This window comes from Macaca thibetana, chromosome 16 (genome assembly GCF_024542745.1).
Source record: "Macaca thibetana thibetana isolate TM-01 chromosome 16, ASM2454274v1, whole genome shotgun sequence".
Classification (NCBI taxonomy): domain Eukaryota; kingdom Metazoa; phylum Chordata; class Mammalia; order Primates; family Cercopithecidae; genus Macaca; species Macaca thibetana.
In genome coordinates this window covers 31953455-31971662 of record NC_065593.1, presented here as the reverse complement: position 1 = coordinate 31971662, position 18208 = coordinate 31953455, and the positions used below count along the sequence as shown (strand labels likewise).

At 41.0% G+C, this 18208-nt stretch overlaps 1 protein-coding gene across 1 annotated transcript in view; it reads left to right on the top strand.

The window, feature by feature from the left end:
• The window catches only part of TADA2A (transcriptional adaptor 2A), a 556520-nt gene that overhangs the window by 503811 nt on the left and 34501 nt on the right, over positions 1 to 18208 (top strand). The window contains exons 6-9 of the mRNA XM_050764615.1: positions 9172 to 9263; positions 10879 to 11036; positions 12941 to 13029; positions 15062 to 15134. Of these exons, the coding sequence (XP_050620572.1) occupies positions 9172 to 9263; positions 10879 to 11036; positions 12941 to 13029; positions 15062 to 15134 (412 nt within the window). The remainder of the gene's footprint in view (positions 1 to 9171; positions 9264 to 10878; positions 11037 to 12940; positions 13030 to 15061; positions 15135 to 18208) is intronic.

Sequence of the window (18208 nt, the reverse complement as noted above, 5' to 3'; positions counted from 1 at the left end):
TGTTTTTGTCAAGCAGTTCATTTGCTTGCCTTGGGGAAAATTAGTTACCTTCTGACAGTCAGGTTATAAAGTGAACACAGCAAATGAGTTAATATATAAAATCGCCAAAGAGGCAGACTGGTTTATAACCTGAATAAGACTTGACTATAGATTAATTGTATTGCCACCTTTAAAGAAGGATAAGAATGTTCATAGTGTCCTTCCAAGCCCTGGCCATGGGAGTGGGTGGTTTAATAAGCCAAAGTGAATATCCAGTCTGCTTGATGGGTATATATACCTTTGTCAAGATAGTTCTGTCAGCCAGGCACGGTAGCTCACGCCTGTAATCCCAGCACTTCCAGAGGCCGAGTTGGGCGGATCACTTGAGGTCAGGAGTTCAAGACCAGCCTGGCCAATATATGGTGAAACCCCATCTCTACTAAAAATACAAAAATTAGCTAGATGTGGTGATGTGCGCCTATAATCTCAGCTACTTGGGTGTCTGAGGCAGGAGAATCGCTTGAACCTGGGAGGCAGATGTTGCAGTGAGCCAAGATCGCAATACTACACTCCGGCCTGGGTGACAGAGTGAGACTTCGTCTCAAAAAAAAAGACAAAAGAAAGATAGTTTTGTCAGAGTTTTGTCAGTTATCAGAGCATATTAAGCATATAACTAAATCTCCTCCCTCAAGCAGTTTTCTGACATTTGGCCCCCATGTAGTTTTTCTTACAGGAAAGGATGCTGGCAGGCTCGACAGTTAAAATTTCACATAGTAGATTAATCTATATTAGTTTTCTATTGGTGCTATAACAAATTACCAAAACTTAGATATCTTAAGACGACACAAATTTGTCTCACAGGTTCTGTGGATCAGAAGATCATTAGGCTCAACAGGTTTGCTCCAGGTTCCATAAGGCTGAAATGAAGATGTGGGCCAGCCTGGCCTCTCACCTGAAGGCCCTGGGGTAGAATCCACCTCTAGGTTCTTTCAGGTTGTTGGCAGAATTCACTGCCTTAAGGTTTTAGGAAGGATGCCACTGTTTTGATCAGGGCATGTTCTCCGTTTCCACAGGCTGTCTGCATTCCCTGGCTCTGGGCCGCCTTTCTCCATTCTCAAAGCCAGGAGCACAGGAAGTCCTTGAGGTTGTTGACGAAATCCAGGGAATCTCTATGACCTCTCTCACTGCCTTATTTTTCCTGTGCTGAATCTTTATGAGTGATTCTTCTGCTTTCCTCTTCTGCTTTGAGACAGGGTCTCACTCTATCACCCAGGCTAAAGAGGAATGGCACAATCACAGCTCACTGTAGCTTCGACCTCCCAGGCTCAAGCTATCCTCCTACCTCAGCTACCTGACTAGCTGGAACTATAGGCACAAGCCACCATGCCTGGCTAATTAAAAAAAATTTTTGTAGGCCGGGCGTGGTGGCTCACGCCTGTAATCCCAGCACTTTGGGAGGCCAAGGCAGGCAGATCACAAAGTCAGGAGATCGAGACCATCCTGGCTAACACAGTGAAACCCCGTCTCTACTAAAAACACAAAAAATTAGCCGGGTGTGGTGGCGGGCACCTGTATTCCCAGCTACTCAGGAGGTTGAGGCAGGAGAATGGCATGAACCCGGGAGGTGGAGGTTGCACTGAGCCGAGATTGCGCCACTGCACTCCAGCCTGGGCGACAGGGAGACTCCATCTCCGAAAAAAAAAAAAGATTTTCGTAGACAGGTCTTTCTATGTTATCCAGGCTGTCTCGAGCTCCTGGGCTCAAGGGATCCTCCCACCTCAATCCTCAACCTCCTCAAGTGCTGGGATTACAGGTGTGAGTCACCGCAGCAGGCACCTCAGCTACGTGTAAGGATTCATGTGGATTACATTGGGCCCATCTGGGTAATCCAGGATAATCTTTCCTTCAAGGTCAGCTGATTAGTAACCTTTATTCCATCTGTAAAGTCCTTTCCCAGCAGTACCTCGTTAGTGTTTGATGGAATAATCAGAAAACAGGAATCTTAGGATGAGGGGAACATCTTTATTTTTATTTTATTTATTTATTAAAAAAGAATAGAGACAGGGTTTCTCCATGTTGCCCAGGCTGGTCTCGAACTCCCGGGTTCAAATGATCCTCCCACCTTGGCCTCCCAAAGTGCTGGAATTGTAGACATGAGCCACCATGCCCAGCCAGAGAACATCTTTAGAATTGGGCCTCCTACAGCACTGTGGTATATTTACTTCAGTCTCTTAAAAGTTTAGAAAGGGTGACTCAGCATCTCTGAGCCTGACTACTGGTGGAGTCCTATTAAAATGAGTTTCTGGGCTTATAATATTCAGGGTCAGATTCTAGGCCACAATGAATTAATCAGAGAACTAGTTAGAGTCCTTGAGAGCCAACTAGCTGGCCTTCCTCTTTCCATCTTTAAACAATTTCAGTCTTTTAACTAATGGCTTCAGTAATTGTAAGACTTGGAATAAATTTTTTTCCCCCTTTAATTGCAAAAATGAAGGGTTAGGAGACTGTTCAAAGTAGCTGTGGATTTGAGTTAATTTCACCAAGGTTATCAGGTCTTCAGAAAACTGGTTTGTTTTTCCCAAATTAATGCGAGAATACCTAGAGCCAGAATACAAATTTATTCATTCATGTTGTGAAATAATTCCTTAAGGGATAATTCAGTATGGCTTGGGTAGGTTGGTAGTCATGCTTATTCACTTTAGGAAAGCTGACCATGAGCTTTCTTTAGCTATTCTGGGCATCATGTCTTCTTCATAATGCTGAAAGCACTGACTAAGTTTCACTCCACATCCACTTAATTCTGATTACATCATCCTTTTCTCACATATTCAACACCCATACAATCACATTTCAGAGTACTGTCCTTTACTTTGGGGAGCTTTTGGGGGTTACTAATACTTCCTTTTTGTGGCCCACCTTATTTATGCCCAGTGAATCTTTCCTTCTATAGGCATGATGACCAAATTTTAGCTTTCTACACAAAACTTGATTTTTTTGCATATGAAGCCTCAGATAACTTTAAATGGTTTTCAGTACTTTTGTCATGTCACAGTGCTGTATTTTTGGGAGTTACTCATGCTGTGGTAGGTGGTGCGTTAACCAGGATTTCTGAATTCTATGCCTATTTTTGTCTTGTAATTCTTAGAACTTTGAACAAGTCAAGGCAGCTCTTTCTGCCACACCCTTTTATACCAGTGATTCTTAAACTTCAGTACATAAGAATTGCCTGGGAGTTTCTTATAAATGTAGATTCCTAAACTCGTCTATGAGAGATTGTGGTTCAGAAGTGCTGAGGTTTGGTCCCCGAGTTGAATAATATTAATTAAACTTTATGTAAAACTGTCTTGTGCCTTTTTTGGTGTGTCTGTGATATAGAAAGTTTTTATAGTTTATCTCACAGTAAAGTTGGTTGAGAAACAATATTCTAAAATACAGTTTTACAAATAACAGTCTCTTCAACTAATGTGTGCGTTGTCATATTTACTTGTCTTTTGGTACTTGCTGAATTGAGAGTGATTATGAATTTAGTGTATAGACTCTGAAATTTCTCTCTTGGATTTCATAATACCTCATGTGCTAGACATATTCGTAGTGCATGCTCAGATGAAAATGTGTTGCTTATTGGTAGTGTAATTTCACAAATCATGACACTTTTTTTTGTCATTAAAAAAAGTTATAACAAGTTCTAAGTGCCTGTGTAATCTGAAGATGTCTTGTGTCATTATTTGTTTTACTTGTTATTATAGAAAAGTTCAGATATACACAAGAGAGAATGATATTTGGTTATCTATTGCCAGCTACCTCAAAACCTCATGCTTAAAAATGACCATTTTTGGCCGGGCGCGGTGGCTCAAGCCTGTAATCCCAGCACTTTGGGAGGCCGAGACGGGTGGATCACGAGGTCAGGAGATCGAGACCATCCTGGGTAACACAGTGAAACCCCGTCTCTACTAAAAATACAAAAACTTAGCCGGGCGAGGTGGCAGGCGCCTGTAGTCCCAGCTACTGGGGAGGCTGAGGCAGGAGAATGGCGTGAACCCGGGAGGCGGAGCTTGCAGTGAGCTGAGATCCGGCCACTGCACTCCAGCCTGGGTGACAGAGCGAGACTCCATCTCAAAAAAAAAAAAAAAAAAAAAAATGACCATTTTATTATCTCCCACTGTTTTGTGGTTCAGGCATTCAGATTAGGCACAGTGAGGGTGGCTCTTGGCTCCACATGATGTACTTAGGCTGAAAGTCCCAAGAGGGCTATGAATTTAGTATAGACATAGACTCCAAAATTTCTCTCTTGGATCTCATAATACCTCATGTGCTAGGCATATTCACAGTACATGCTCAGATAAAAATGTCGTCATCATTGTAATCAACATAGTGGTAATCAATTTCCGTTTATTTACCCATCACTAGCGCTTAAAATTATCGACTCATGGCCAATCTTACTTTATCTAAACCATCAACTTTCCCTGTCACCCAGGCTGGAGTGCAATGGGTTGATCTCGGCTCTCTGCAACCTGCGCCACCTGGATCCAAGCAATTCTCCCACCTCAGCCTCCCGAGTAGCTGGGATTACAGGCACACACCACCATGCCCAGCTAATTTTTTTATTTTTGTGGAGATGGGGTTTCGCTATGTTGGCCAGGCTGGTCTTGAACTCCTGACCTCAGGTGATCTGCCCACTTCGGCCTTCCAAAGTGCTGGGATTACAAGCGTGAGCCACCGCACCTGGCCTAAACCATCACCTTTCTAGATTATTTTGAAGCAAATACCCTAGGCAGTATATTATTTCATCTTTAAGTGTTTCATTAGGTCTCTATGTAATTCTAGTCACTTTTCACATTCCGCCAGTCATTTCATAAAGGCTTAATATCTAAAACACCTGCTGCCTTTTTTACTCCTGAAACAATCACTGTTCTAATTTTTTTTTTTAAATCAGCATAGATTGGTTTTGCATATTCTAAAACTGCATATATATGGAATCATACTGTATGTACACTTGTGTTGTTTCTGGTTTCTTTCACTCAGCTTTTTTTTTTTTTTTTTTTTTTTTTTTTTTTTTTGAGACAGAGTCTCGCTCTGTTGCCCAGGCTGGAGTGCAATGGCACAGTCTCGACTCACTGCAACCTCCGCCTCCCAGGTTCAAGCAATCCTCCTGCCTCAGCCTCCCACGTAGCTGGGATTACAGGCGCCCACCACCACACCCAGCTAATTTTGTATTTTTAGTAGAGACGGAGTTTCACCATGTTGACCACGTTGGTCTTGAACCCCTGACCTCAGGTGATCCATCCGCCTCGGCCTCCCAAAGTGCTGGGATTACAGGCGTGAGCCACCGTACCCGGCCTCACTCAGCATGTTTTTGAGTTTTATTCATGTTGTGTATGTTACTAGTACATTTGCTACTAATCATTTCTTTTAATTACTGAGTAATATTCTGTTGTATGAACACAATACAGTTTTTTATCTGTTCTCCCTTTGATGGACACCTGGGCCTTGCCCAGGTTTGAGCTATTGTGAATAAAGCTGCAATGAATATTCCTGTATAAAGCTTTCTATGTACATATGTTTTCATTGTTTTTTGGATAAATACCTAGGAGTGAAATTGCTGGGTCATAGAGTAAATGATTGTTTAACTTTTAAAGAAATGATTGGCAAGTTTTCCAAAGCGTTTGTATCATTTTACACCTCTGTTGACCATATACGAGAGTTCTGATTGCTTCATGTGCTTGCCAACGTTTGGCATTGTCAGTTTCATTGATTTTAGCTATTTTAGTCAGTGTAGTGTGGTATTACAATTTTTTTTTTTTTTTTACTTTTTGCAGTTTGTTTAATTCAGATACAAATAAGATTCACACATTTCAATTTTCCAACTGTTTGCCTCTTACGTGTTTTCTATTCTGTATGGGATTTCCTTCCCTTTCTCTCATTTCTTTTTTTTTTTTTTTTTTTTTTGGTCTTGTTTTAGAATAATTATGTTTTAAATTTTATCTTCTTAAATATATAGAGAAATAGAGATGGAGTTTTGCCATGTTGTCCAGGGTGGTCTCAAACTCCTGGACTCAAGGGATCCTCCCACCTTGGTCTCCCAAAGTGCTAGGATTACTGGCTGGCCACTGAGCCCAGCCAGTTTTGGATTTACTGAAGTTGCAAATGTAGTACAGAGAGTTCCCGTATATCCTTCATCCTGCTTCCCCAAATGTTAACATCTTACATTATAGTACATTTGTCAAAATTGAGAAATGAACATTGGCTGGGTGTGGTGGCTCTTTCCTGTAATTCCGGCACTTTGAGAGGTTGTGGTGGGAGAATTGTTTGAGTCCAGGAGTTTGAGACCAGCCTGGGCAATCTGGAAAGACCCCATTGCTACAGAAAAATTTAAAAATTAGGTGAGTGTGGTTGCACGTGCTTGTATTCTTAGCTACTTGGATGGTGGAGGCAGGAGGATTGCTTGAGTTCAGGAGTTTGAGGCTACAGTGAGCCATGATCACACCAGTGCACTCTAGCCTGGTCAACACAGCAAGATCTTGTCTCAAATAAAAGAAAGGGCTGAGCTTGGTGCCTCACACCTGTAATCTCAGCATTTTGGGAAGCCGAGTTGGGCGGATTACTTGAGGTCAGGAGTTCAAGACCAGCCTGGCCAACATGGTAAAACCCTGTCTCTACTAAAAATACAAAAAATTAGTCAGGTATGGTGGCACATGCCTGTAATCCCAGATGCTCAGGAGGCTGAGGCAGGAGAATCGCTTGAACCCAGGAGGTGGAGGTTGCAGTGAGCTGAGATCATGCCACTGCACTGCAGCCCGGGCTATGGAGCGAGACTTGGTCTCAAAAAAAAAAAAAGGAAAAAGAAATGAACATTACTACAATACTAGTAACTATAGATTTTATTCAGATTTCTCCAGATTTTCCACAAATGTCGTTTTCTGTTGCAGGATCCAATTGGAGATCCCACATTGCATTTAGTCATAATGTTTTCTCCAATCTGTGACAGTTTCTTAGATTTTCCTGTTCATGACCTTGACAGGTCGAAGTGTATTTTGTACAGTGTCTCTCAATTTTGTCTTCATAGGTTTGATATTTTATCATGATTAGATTTGGATTATAGGTGTTTAGGTAGAAGATCACAGAGAGGTGAATTGCCTTCTCATTTTATCATATCAGATGATACATAATTTAACACTGGTGATGTTGAAAAATGAGCAGCCAGCCATAAGAGATGCATGAGGCAGGGTGTATGTGGGAAGGGGCACGGAGCTTTCCTGTCCTCTCTGGGTACACCATCCTCCACCTCCATGTGTTCAGCAGCCTGGAAGCTCCTCGCTCTCATTTCTTATTATTTATTTGATTTTTAAAAACCGGATTGTTTGTCTTACAGATGTTAGTCTGGATTTTGTTGACTAATGTGTTCCTCTGTCTTCTGCGTTTCCTATACACTAGTAGTTACATTTAATGACTACTTCAGATTCATTTAGGACCATTGTCTGGATCTGGTAATTCACTAAGGATTGCAAAACATTAATCTTTTAATTCTATCACTCATTTTAATTTATGAGTTAGAAATTTATTATTATTACATGGTCCCTCTGAGTAACGTTTGTACAGGAAAGAGAAATGATGATTACTTCCCTTTATTTACTAGTTTTGAGAATATGCATTGGTTCCCTAGCATCCTCCACATATTTAAAATATTTGATGTTTCAGTTATTTGTGGTTATTATCCTTATTGATGCTCAAAATATTCCATTTTTAGCTAACAGGAGTCTCTGGAAGTTGACTTCTGAATTTTTTTACATGACCTTTATAGTCTTTAAGAGCTTCTTTGCTGCCAGACGCGGTGGCTCATGCCTGTAATCCCAGCACTTTGGGAGGCCCAGGCGGGTGGATCATATGAGGTTGGGAGTTCGAGATCAGCCTGACCAAGATGGAGAAACTCCATCTCTACTAAAAATACAACATTAGCTGGGTGTGGTGGCGCATGCCTGTAATCCCAACTACTCATTGCTACTGGGTTGGTCTTTTTTTTCTAGACCTTTTCAGTGAACAATGTTAGGAAATTATTTTTCTTTTAAGATACAACACATGAGTTCATAATAAAACTTTCAATTTAAATACGAGACTGCAAGAGTTTGTTTTGGTTGGTTGGTTGTTTTTGAGACGGAGTCTCTCTCTGTCCCCCAGGCTGGAGTGCAGTGGCGCCATCTTGGCTCACTACAAGCTCCGCCTCCCAGGTTCATGCCATTCTCCTGCCTCAGCCTCCCAAGCAGCTGGGACTACAGGCGCCCGCCACCACGCCCGGCTAATTTTTTGTATTTTTAGTAAAGACGGGGTTTCACCATGTTGGCCAGCCTTGTCTTGAACTCCTGACCTCAAGAGATCCACCTGCCTCGGCCTCCCAAAGTGTTGGAATGGCGTGAGCCACTAAGGCCAGCCTAAAGTTTAATATTATACTATTTATGTTTCAAAGTCAAATCTACAAGCAAGGAATATTCAGAGAAGTCTAGCTTCTATCCCTCTTCTCTCTACCCTGTTCTCTTTCTTCCTCCCCATAGTAACCCTTTTTTTTTTTAAGTGTGTTTTATTCTTCCATTTAAAAGAATACATACATATTTGTCTTTTCCTCTTTCTTAGCTAAATGGGAGTATACAAAAATATTTATCTGTACCTCTGTGTTAAGTTTGAAAATATATGTATATCTGCATGAATTTCTTGGCATTTATAGGTGATATGGAGGCCCTTCTAGCTAATGGTGGAAATGGGTGGGAGAGGTGGACAACTAATAAGAATGTACCCTAGGTATCTCTCATCATTCAGCTATAAACTACTACTACAGTTGAAGTTCCAAGATTCCATTTCTTTTTTATTTTTGACACGGAGTCTTGTTGTAACGCCCAGACTGAAGTGCAGTGGCACGATCTCAGCTCACTGCAACCTCCGCTTCCCCGGTTCAAGTGATTCTCCTGCCTCAGCCTCCTGAGTAGCTGGGACTACAGGCGCATGCCACTATGCCCAGCTAAGTTTTGTATTTTTAGTAGAGACAGGGTTTCACCATGTTGGCCAGGCTGGTCTCGAACTCCTGACCTCAAGTGATCCACCTGCCTCAGCTTTCCAAAGTACTGGGATTATAGACGTAAGCCACCAGGCCTGGCACCTAGATTCCATTTGTATCTCTGTTCTTAAGCAAAACTTTTTTCTCCTTAGACCTCAGATTTTCCTGTCCTGGATCCCAGCTGGACTGCTCAAGAAGAAATGGCCCTTTTAGAAGCTGTGATGGACTGTGGCTTTGGAAATTGGTAAGTGCTTGATGTTAAGAGTTATCCTGCCCTAGTGGGCTCAGAGAAGAAGCTGTTGTTGAAGAGTAAAGGAAGGAGCCTCAGGAAGAGAAAGTATATGTTGCTTTCCTATCAACCCATGATTTAGAGACAAGTTAGTCCCCTCTGTACGTTATTTTTCCAGTGCCGAAATGTGTCACAAGGGTATGGGATGTTTAGTGGTCCATGACTGAGCAGCTTTAAAAGGCCACTTTGGATATGTATCAACAATGGGAAGATTGATTATTCCTTTCTGAATAGTAGGGAAGTTTAGTTTTGTTAGTTATTACTCCCTTCTGATTTTATGAATTTTTGTTGGTTATAGATGCCCTAGTCATTTAAGTGAATCAGACTTTAGCTAGATGGTCATATCTAAGATTCAAGTTTCACAGACTTCCTGATAGCATTCACTGTTTTTAGCTTTCAAACACCTGCCTTAGTCCAACACCGGCTGAATTGAATAGCACTCATTGCTGTTGCCTTAGTGGGCAGCACCACTTAATACTACCACTTTTGTTTTTATCTTTTGGGAACACTTTCATATGGATGATTTTATTTTATGAACTAGATAGCAGAGACATTATTGAATATATTTTGTTCACAAATTATCTGAAGCCTAGGGGGTTGAAATGATTTCTTGTGATTACGTAGCTTATTAGTGAGGGACTCTTAATTAGGTCCTCCCTGTCCTGACTTGCTAGTGTATATAACCTTTCTTGGTGTTCATCAGAATAAATTCTGCTGCTTCCCTTATGTCCAGGGACCTGAAGAAGCAGACCTGAATTTAGTTCACATTTTGCTTGTATTCATTCATTCAGTATTTATTAAGCATCATAAAATACGGTGTACAATGAGGAATACCAAAGGAGGTAGAAAAGTAATCACTTGTGAGGAGCTTGCTAGTCATCTTTGGCCTAGTTTTTCATTTTTTGCTTACCATGCTGTCTAAAATAGGCTAATCCTCTCTGTTTGTCCTCCTTCCCTCTTAACAAAGAACATAAAAAAGACGTAGCTTCTCTGTCTGCTGTGGGTAAGGCACTAAGTTTGGCAGTGAGTGGACCAGAGCTAAGAATTATGAGATGCATCCTGCCTTCAGGAAGCTTATAGTTTAGCAAGGGACTCAAAATATCTGTACAAGTGATTGAAGTACACAAAACAGCACGGTGATGTCTTAGGGGAGGATAAGTGAAGTGCTGTGGAAAAGAGACCTTGAGGAGAGGACTTCTACCTCTACCTCTCCATTACCTTGGCTCAAGTCAGGGATTCTTTTTTATTAAGACAGTCTCACTTTATCACCCAGGCTGAAATGCCTGGTGATGATCACAGTCACTGTGATCACAGTGGTGTGATCACAGTCACTGTAACCCTGAACTCTTGGGCTCAAGGGATCTTCCCTTCTCAGACTCCCAAGTAGTTGGAACAACAGTTGTGCACCACCATACTCAGCTAATTAAATAGCTTAAATAGCTTAGTGACTTAAATTTATTTAAATTAAATAGCTTAGTGACTTAAAATATCAAAAGAGCAAATGATGCGTTTACTGTTATGTGGAAATGAAAGTACCAGTTTCTTCTGTCTTTTTCCCACAATCCTCTAGGCAGGATGTAGCCAATCAGATGTGCACCAAGACCAAAGAGGAGTGTGAGAAGCACTATATGAAGCATTTCATCAATAACCCTCTGTTTGCATCTACCCTGCTTAACCTGAAACAAGCAGAGGAAGCAAAAACTGCTGACACAGCCATTCCATTTCACTGTAAGTGCTTCCCTATCTTGGTAAAAGACACTTAGCTCATCCTTGGGCCCTGTTCCAGTAGCAAATAAACAGTGATTTGATTAATTCGACAGCTAATGATATCACGGAAGATAGGAGGAGTTATATGGCAGCTATTAAGAGTGAGGATCGACCCAGCGTGGTGGCTCATGCCTGTAATCCCAGCACTTTCGGAGGCTGAGTTGGGTAGATCACTTGAGGCCAGGAGTTCAAGACCAGCCTGGCCAACATGGGGAAACCCTGTCTCAACTAAAAGTGTAAAGATTAGCCGTATGTGGTGGCAGACACCTATAATCCCAGCTAATGGGGAGGCTGAGGTAGGAGAATCACTTGAACCAGGTAGGCGGAGGTTACAGTGAGCCAGGATCATATCACTGCACCCCAACCTGGGTGACAGAGTGAGACTTCGTCTCTTAAAAAAAAAAAAAGAGTCAGGATTAAAATGTAGCAAAGAAGGAACATACTCTAAGGGTCAGAGTTCTATACGGGACATCAAGGTGCTTGAAGCCAATGTGTAGTTCCACCTACCTCCAGTCCTTTGAACATATCAGTTAACTTCAGTGGTTTCCTTTGTAAAATAAGATGTCAAAAAGGGAAAATCTTTTCTATGCTGTTATAAGTTTTTTTTCAATCCCTTTGGAGAGCTTACAAGATTATACATACAAGTTGCTTAGAGAATACAGTATTTGACTCATTATTATGAATTGTCCCAGTGTCAAGTCCAAGAAGTGGTTTGTTATTTTTGTTCACTTGGTTGTGTCAGTGACGGCGAACTTTTTAATCTCGTGCCTGTGGGACCAGTGGGTCTCTTAATAAAATATAACCAAAAACATGATGAATTACAAATGACCATCTTTCCTGAATGACTCCCAGGGCACAAGTAATAAGATATGAATGTTTTCCCTTCCCTTTTCTCTTTTCTCGTACTCTTTAGAAACAGTTTTATAGCTGACTAACTTAGAGGCTGGTAATATCTCCTTTTTTTTTTTTGAGACAGAGTCTTGGTCTGTCTCCCAGGCTGGAGTGCAGTGGCACAACCTCCGCTCACTGCAACCTCCACCTCCAGGGTTCAAGTGATTCTCGTGTCTCAGCCTCCCAAGCAGCTGGTACCACAGGTGCATGCCACCACACCTGGCTAATTTTTTGTATTTTTAGTAGAGATGAGGTTTCGCTATATTGGCCAGGCTGGTCTCAAACTCCTGACCTTAGATGATCTGCCCGCCTCGGCCTCCCAAAGTGCTGGGATTACAGGTATGAGCCACCGTGCCTGGTTGATACCTCCTATTTGGATAGCACTTTGATGTTAGCACTTGGTTCTCAAATTCATTACACCATTTGTTTCCAAACGGCAATCCAGTGAGATAGGCAGAGCAAGTGCTTTTGGTCTACATTGGAGGAGACCGATGCAGAAAGGTTAGTTTGTGCAGGGTCATGGGACTACTGTGTGTTAGAGCTAGGACTTAATTCCAGCTAACTTCCAATTCCGGTGTTTGTTTTTTTCCTGCCTTTGGTGTTTTTTTTGTTTTGTTTTGTTTTTTTTGCCTCTCAGTTGGATGAGTTTTGTAAATTGAGGTTCGTCCTAAGGGTTGAGGGAGCCAAAGCCAATGGTAAATATTTAGGTTCTGTAATATTAAAAGAAAAAAGCCATGGTTTCCTTTCATTTTAGAAAAGCAGAAATTAGAAGAAATTTCCCCATATTTACTTAAAGGATTGCCTGAGTCTTGGTTTTTCTTTTAAAAAAAAATGTGTTTTCATAATACTTTATCTTTTTCACATTTCCTTCTATAAAAACCATTTAAAATTTTTTTATTCTTGGACTATTATTATGTCATTTTTTCATGCCAATATTGTATTAGTTAACTCAGAAAACTTCTAAATTCTTCCAGCTACAGATGACCCTCCCCGACCTACCTTTGACTCCTTGCTTTCTCGGGACATGGCCGGGTACATGCCAGCTCGAGCAGATTTCATTGAGGTAGGATAACTGTGTTTTTAGTACAAAGTAGGAAAAATTTGTTTGTATTTCTCATGAGCCTTCTATCTCACCCATAGATTCCATACCACTAAAAGGAGATTTTTCAAAGCACTGTAATTTGTAGGACCTTTAGGCAGCCACATTTTCTTACATTTGAGTGCCTTTTCTCACTTGTAAACATTTTCACATATGGAACAGGAAAAATTCTTTAAACAAACAGCCTATTTCTGGCCGGGCACAGTGGCTTACACCTGTAATCCCAGCACTTTGGGAACTGAGAATGGAGGATCGCTTGAGTCCAGGTGTTCGAGACTAGCCTGGGCAACGTAGTGAGACCTTGTCTCTACAAAAAATAAAAAATTAGCTGGGTGTGGTGGTACATGCCTGTAGTCCTAACTACTTGGGAGGCTGATACAGGAGGATCACTTAAGCCTGGGAGGTTAAGGCTGCAGTGAGTGGTGGTCATTCCACTAAACTGCACCCTAGGCAACAGAGTGAGACCCTGTCTCCAAGAAAAGCCCCAGAAAACCCATTTCTTAAGTTGCATCTGCTGGCTTCTACTTCCTTAGGTATGAAATTCCTGTAGTCTGGTTCTTTTTTTTTTTTTGAGACAGTTTTTGCTTTTGTTGCCCAGGCTGGAGTGCAGTGGCATGGTCTCGGCCCATTGCAACCTCTACCTCCTGGGTTCAAGCGATTCTCCTGTCTCGGCCTCCCAAGTAGCTGAGACTACAGGTGCCTGCCACTACGCCTGGCTAATTTTTGTATTTTTAGTAGAGATAGGGTTTCACCATGTTGGCCAGGCTGGTCTCAAAACTCCTGATCTCAGGCAATCTGCCAGCCTCAGCCTCCCAAAGTGCTGGGATTACAGGCGTGAGCCACCGTACCTGGCCTGTAGTCTGGTTCTTATTGTACATCTAGGGGCTTTCAAGATTGTACTATATCGGGGATTGGCAAACTTATTCTATTAAAGGCCAGATAGTAAATATTTTAGGTTTTGTATGCTATAACGTTTCTGTTGTAACTATACTTTGTCATTATTGTGCTAAAGCAGCATTGGATAATATAAGAAGAAATGAATACGCCTGTGTTCCAGTAAAACTTTATGTGTAAAAACAGACAGTAGGCTGAATAATAGTTTACTGATTCCTGTACAATATCCACAATTATATAAAGAATGATGAATGTGTATAAAAACTGTATGTTCTTTGCTCAGCTATGGAATTAAAAGACATGTGAATGTAACCACAAAATCTCTTGACTTATCATCTAATTCACAACTTGAAATATAGTTTGGCCAACTGCGGTAGCTTACACCTGTAAATCCCAGCACTTTGGGAGGCTAAGTCAGGCAGATTGCTTGAGCTCAGGAGTTTGAGACTAGCCTGGGCAACATGGCAAAACCCTGTTATTCTACCAAAAAAAAAAAAACCCAAAACCAAAAATTACCTTTTGTGTGGTGGCATGTCCCTGTAGACCCAACTGCTTGAGAGGCTGAGGCAAGAGGATATCTTGAGCCTGTGAGTTCGAGGCTGCAGTGAGCCAAGATCACACCACTGACTCCAGCCTGAGTGACAGAGTGAGACCCTGTTTCCAAAAAAAAAAAAAAAAAAAGAATTGACTTTATTTATTTATTTATTGAAGAGACAGGATCTTGCTCTGTTTCCCAGGCAGTCTTGAAACTCCTGGTCTCAAGTGATGTTTCCACCTAAATCTCCTGAGTAGCTGGGATTACAGGTGCATGCCACTGTGCCCAGCTCAGACTAATTTTAGTTTTTAGAGCAGTATGTTTAGCTTCATTCCTAAACTCATAACTATTCCAATTTTTTGTTGTCACTACTGCTTGTAAGCCTCTTAGATTTTTCCCATGACTTCCTATTACCTGTGCCAGTATTGTGGCCTTTTGCCCTATTTAGACTTTTTTAACAACTGTTTGCTTGTGTTTTTTCTGTTTACCTCTAAAGCATGGCTGCTGTAAAGACATTAATCAAAGCCAATGGGTTTGGGGTGGGGATTTTTTTGTTCCCCCAAACAGGAATTTGACAATTACGCAGAATGGGACTTGAGAGACATTGATTTTGTTGAAGATGACTCGGACATTTTACATGGTAACAGTTTATTTTGTCAAATGTTTATCAAGCGCCAACTGTGTAATAACACTGTCTTGGGTGCTGGGAATTGAAAGATGAATAGAACATGTCCCCTGCCCTTGTGGAATTCAGAAATCTACTGGTTAAGTTGCTGAACTTACTCTGTTGTTGGATTTTGACCAGTGAATAAGATTTGTAATGAGGGTAAAAATATTGATTATATGATAGTAGTTGGAAATATCTGTTGGACTGTGTGATTTTTACTTTTATCTGAGATAAGTCTACACTAAGGTAATTGTTTAAATGGCCCTCACTTGCATTCTTAGAAGGAAGGGAATCAATTTGAATTCTTGGGACTTCAGTAACAACTGCTAACACTAAATGTTCACTATATTTTGTTACCCGAAATTTCCCCTAGCAAGGAAAAACAATGGAAATTCCTCAAGAGTTTTTAGGCGCAAATGGGGAATTTCTTGTTTCTCAGGACTGTTGAATTTTCAACACTGCTGAATTCTTTTTTTGTGTTTGTTTTTGAGACAGAGTCTTACTCTGTTGCCCAGGCTGGAGTGCGGTGGCGCAATCTCGGCTCACTGCAACCTCTGCCTCCCAGGTTCAAGTGATTCTCCTGCTTCAGCCTCCCAAATAGCTGGGATTACAGGTGTCTGCCACCATGCCCAGCTAATATTTGTTTTTTTTTTTTTTATTAGAGATGGGGTTTGTTTCGCCATGTTGGCCAGGCTGGTCTGCAACTCCTGACCTCAAGTGATCTGCCCGCCTCAGCTTCCCAAAGTGCTGGGATTATAGGCATGAGCCACGATGCCTGCCCCAACACTGCTGAATTTTAATCTTTGATTAGCCCTCTAAGGGTTTATGTTAACTCTTTTCCTAAAACTTAAGTGGTGAATGCCAAAGGGCTGTTAAGAATAGATAGTTAGACTTTTGAGTCCCTTTTTTCCTTCTTTCCATTTTCAGTGAACTACATACTAATATATACTAATACTACATAATAATACCCAGTCCTTTTTTTTTCTTTAATTTTAGTTCAGAGATCAGTAATTATCTATTGGAATCTGTATTTCCCAAACAACATCTTCATTATTTCTGTTAAATTTACATCCCAGGCAGGAAAGACAAGTAAAATACTTGTTAAATTATAAATCAAGTTTTCACGTTGCGTGAACTGGTACACGGTCCCTAAAAGGGGAACTTGATTCTTTTCTCTCCATAGAAGAGCTGCCTGGATATTTGTTATACCAGATCTAAGATAAAGAAATAGTCCTCATAACAATTTTACCTTAAGAAATTTTTCTCTACACATTTCTTGAGCAGTGGGGTTTTTTTTTTTAGTTTATTTTTGGCAAAATTTTATTCCTCCTTTTCTCCCACACAACTTTAAGGAAAGTCAAACTGACGCAGATTGAACTAAAAGAGGAAAGCTTGAAAGCAAACTACTTTAGCGTTAACTCAATCCATTGTATTTGTTCAGTCTTCCATGTGAGTCTCGTCAATCCCAGTGACTCATGTTGTCTTTTCTCACCTCTTGTGGTGTTCTCTTTGAAGGTAGTATGCAGACTGCCATTCAGTATTTCTCCTCATACACACCAGCTTTAATTAAAATGGTATTGTTTTCTGGCTTATACCTTTCTTACAGAATGCCAGACTACTCTGTGCAAAAGGGGCAGCTTCATAAATATAATTCTTTTGGATTCTGCTCAAAAATAACAAATTTTTGGCTGGGCGTGGTGGCTCACACCTATAATCCTAGCACTTTGGGAGGCTGAGGCTGGATGATCACTTGAGGCCGGGAGTTCAATACCAGCCTGGGCAACACAGTGAGACCCTGTCTCTAAAAAAAAAAACCCTTAAAACAAATTTTATAAATATTATTATTGTTTTTCCTCCTCCTTCCTGCTTTTTATTTTTACTTATATATTAATTTCTTACAGAATTTTAAAGTCAACATCTATAATGTTAATAATGGCTCGACTTGCTGAATCACTTCTCTAGAGCCTAATCTAAGGTCTTCATTCGTACTTCCCAACATTACTAAGAAAACTGTAGTAATGGTCGGTATTTAATTTCATTCTTCATTCTTCGTGGGAGCAGGGCTTGCAGTTCCCTCTGGTTCACTTGAGGTCCTTTTTGTAATTAAGTGGAGATAAAAAGCAACAAGCGATTGTCAGCAATTTATAGTTCAGTTAGCTTTTCAAACCCATAACGTACTTTAGTGTATTCTCCCTGAAGTTTCTATAGCCCTGTAAATTATTGATTTTCATTTGAGCTATAACTGAAACTTATTAATCTTTATACATAGTAGCTTTAATACAACATAAATAATAATTCTTTCCCTCTGCCCCATAGTAAACTATAAGACGTTTATATGAGTGCTTTTATTTATTTTTTTTTTGTGACAGAGTCTTACTCTGTCACCCAGGCTGGAGCGCAGTAGTGTGATCTCGGCTCACTGCAACTTCTGCCTCCCAGGCTCAAATGATTCTTATGCCTCAGCCTCTGGCGAAGCTGGAATTAGTGCTACCATGCCTGGCTAATTTTTATATTTTTAGTAGAGATGGGGTTTTGCCATGTTTGCAAGGCTGGTCTCAAACTCTTGGCCTCAACTGATCTGCCCATCTCTGCCTCCCAAAGGGCTGGGATTACAGGGGTGAGCCACCGCGTCCGGCCCTAAATGAATGTTTTTAAAAAGATGATAACACTTTAGATTTGGGTATGGTGGCTCACACCTGTAATCCTAACACTTTCGGAGGCCAAAGCGGGAGGATTTCTTGAGCCCAGGATTTCAAGATCAGCCTAGACAACAAAGTGAGGCCCCCACCTCTAAAAAATAAAAAAGATGGTAACATTTTAAAGAAGCTTGTCATCACTGCAAATCAAAGGAATGACTTGCTCATGCCACAGAGAGGTATTTTGTTTACAGCTCTGAGTTCTTATAGTAGCTCCTGTGGCAGCATGACCATGTCCAGGGGCATATTGTCCCTGAGCTGTCACTCCCAGAACACTCAGTGAAGTGCACTAGGAGCCCATGGAAAGTCAGGAAGGAATGAAAAGACTTTATAAGCACACCTGGAACAGAG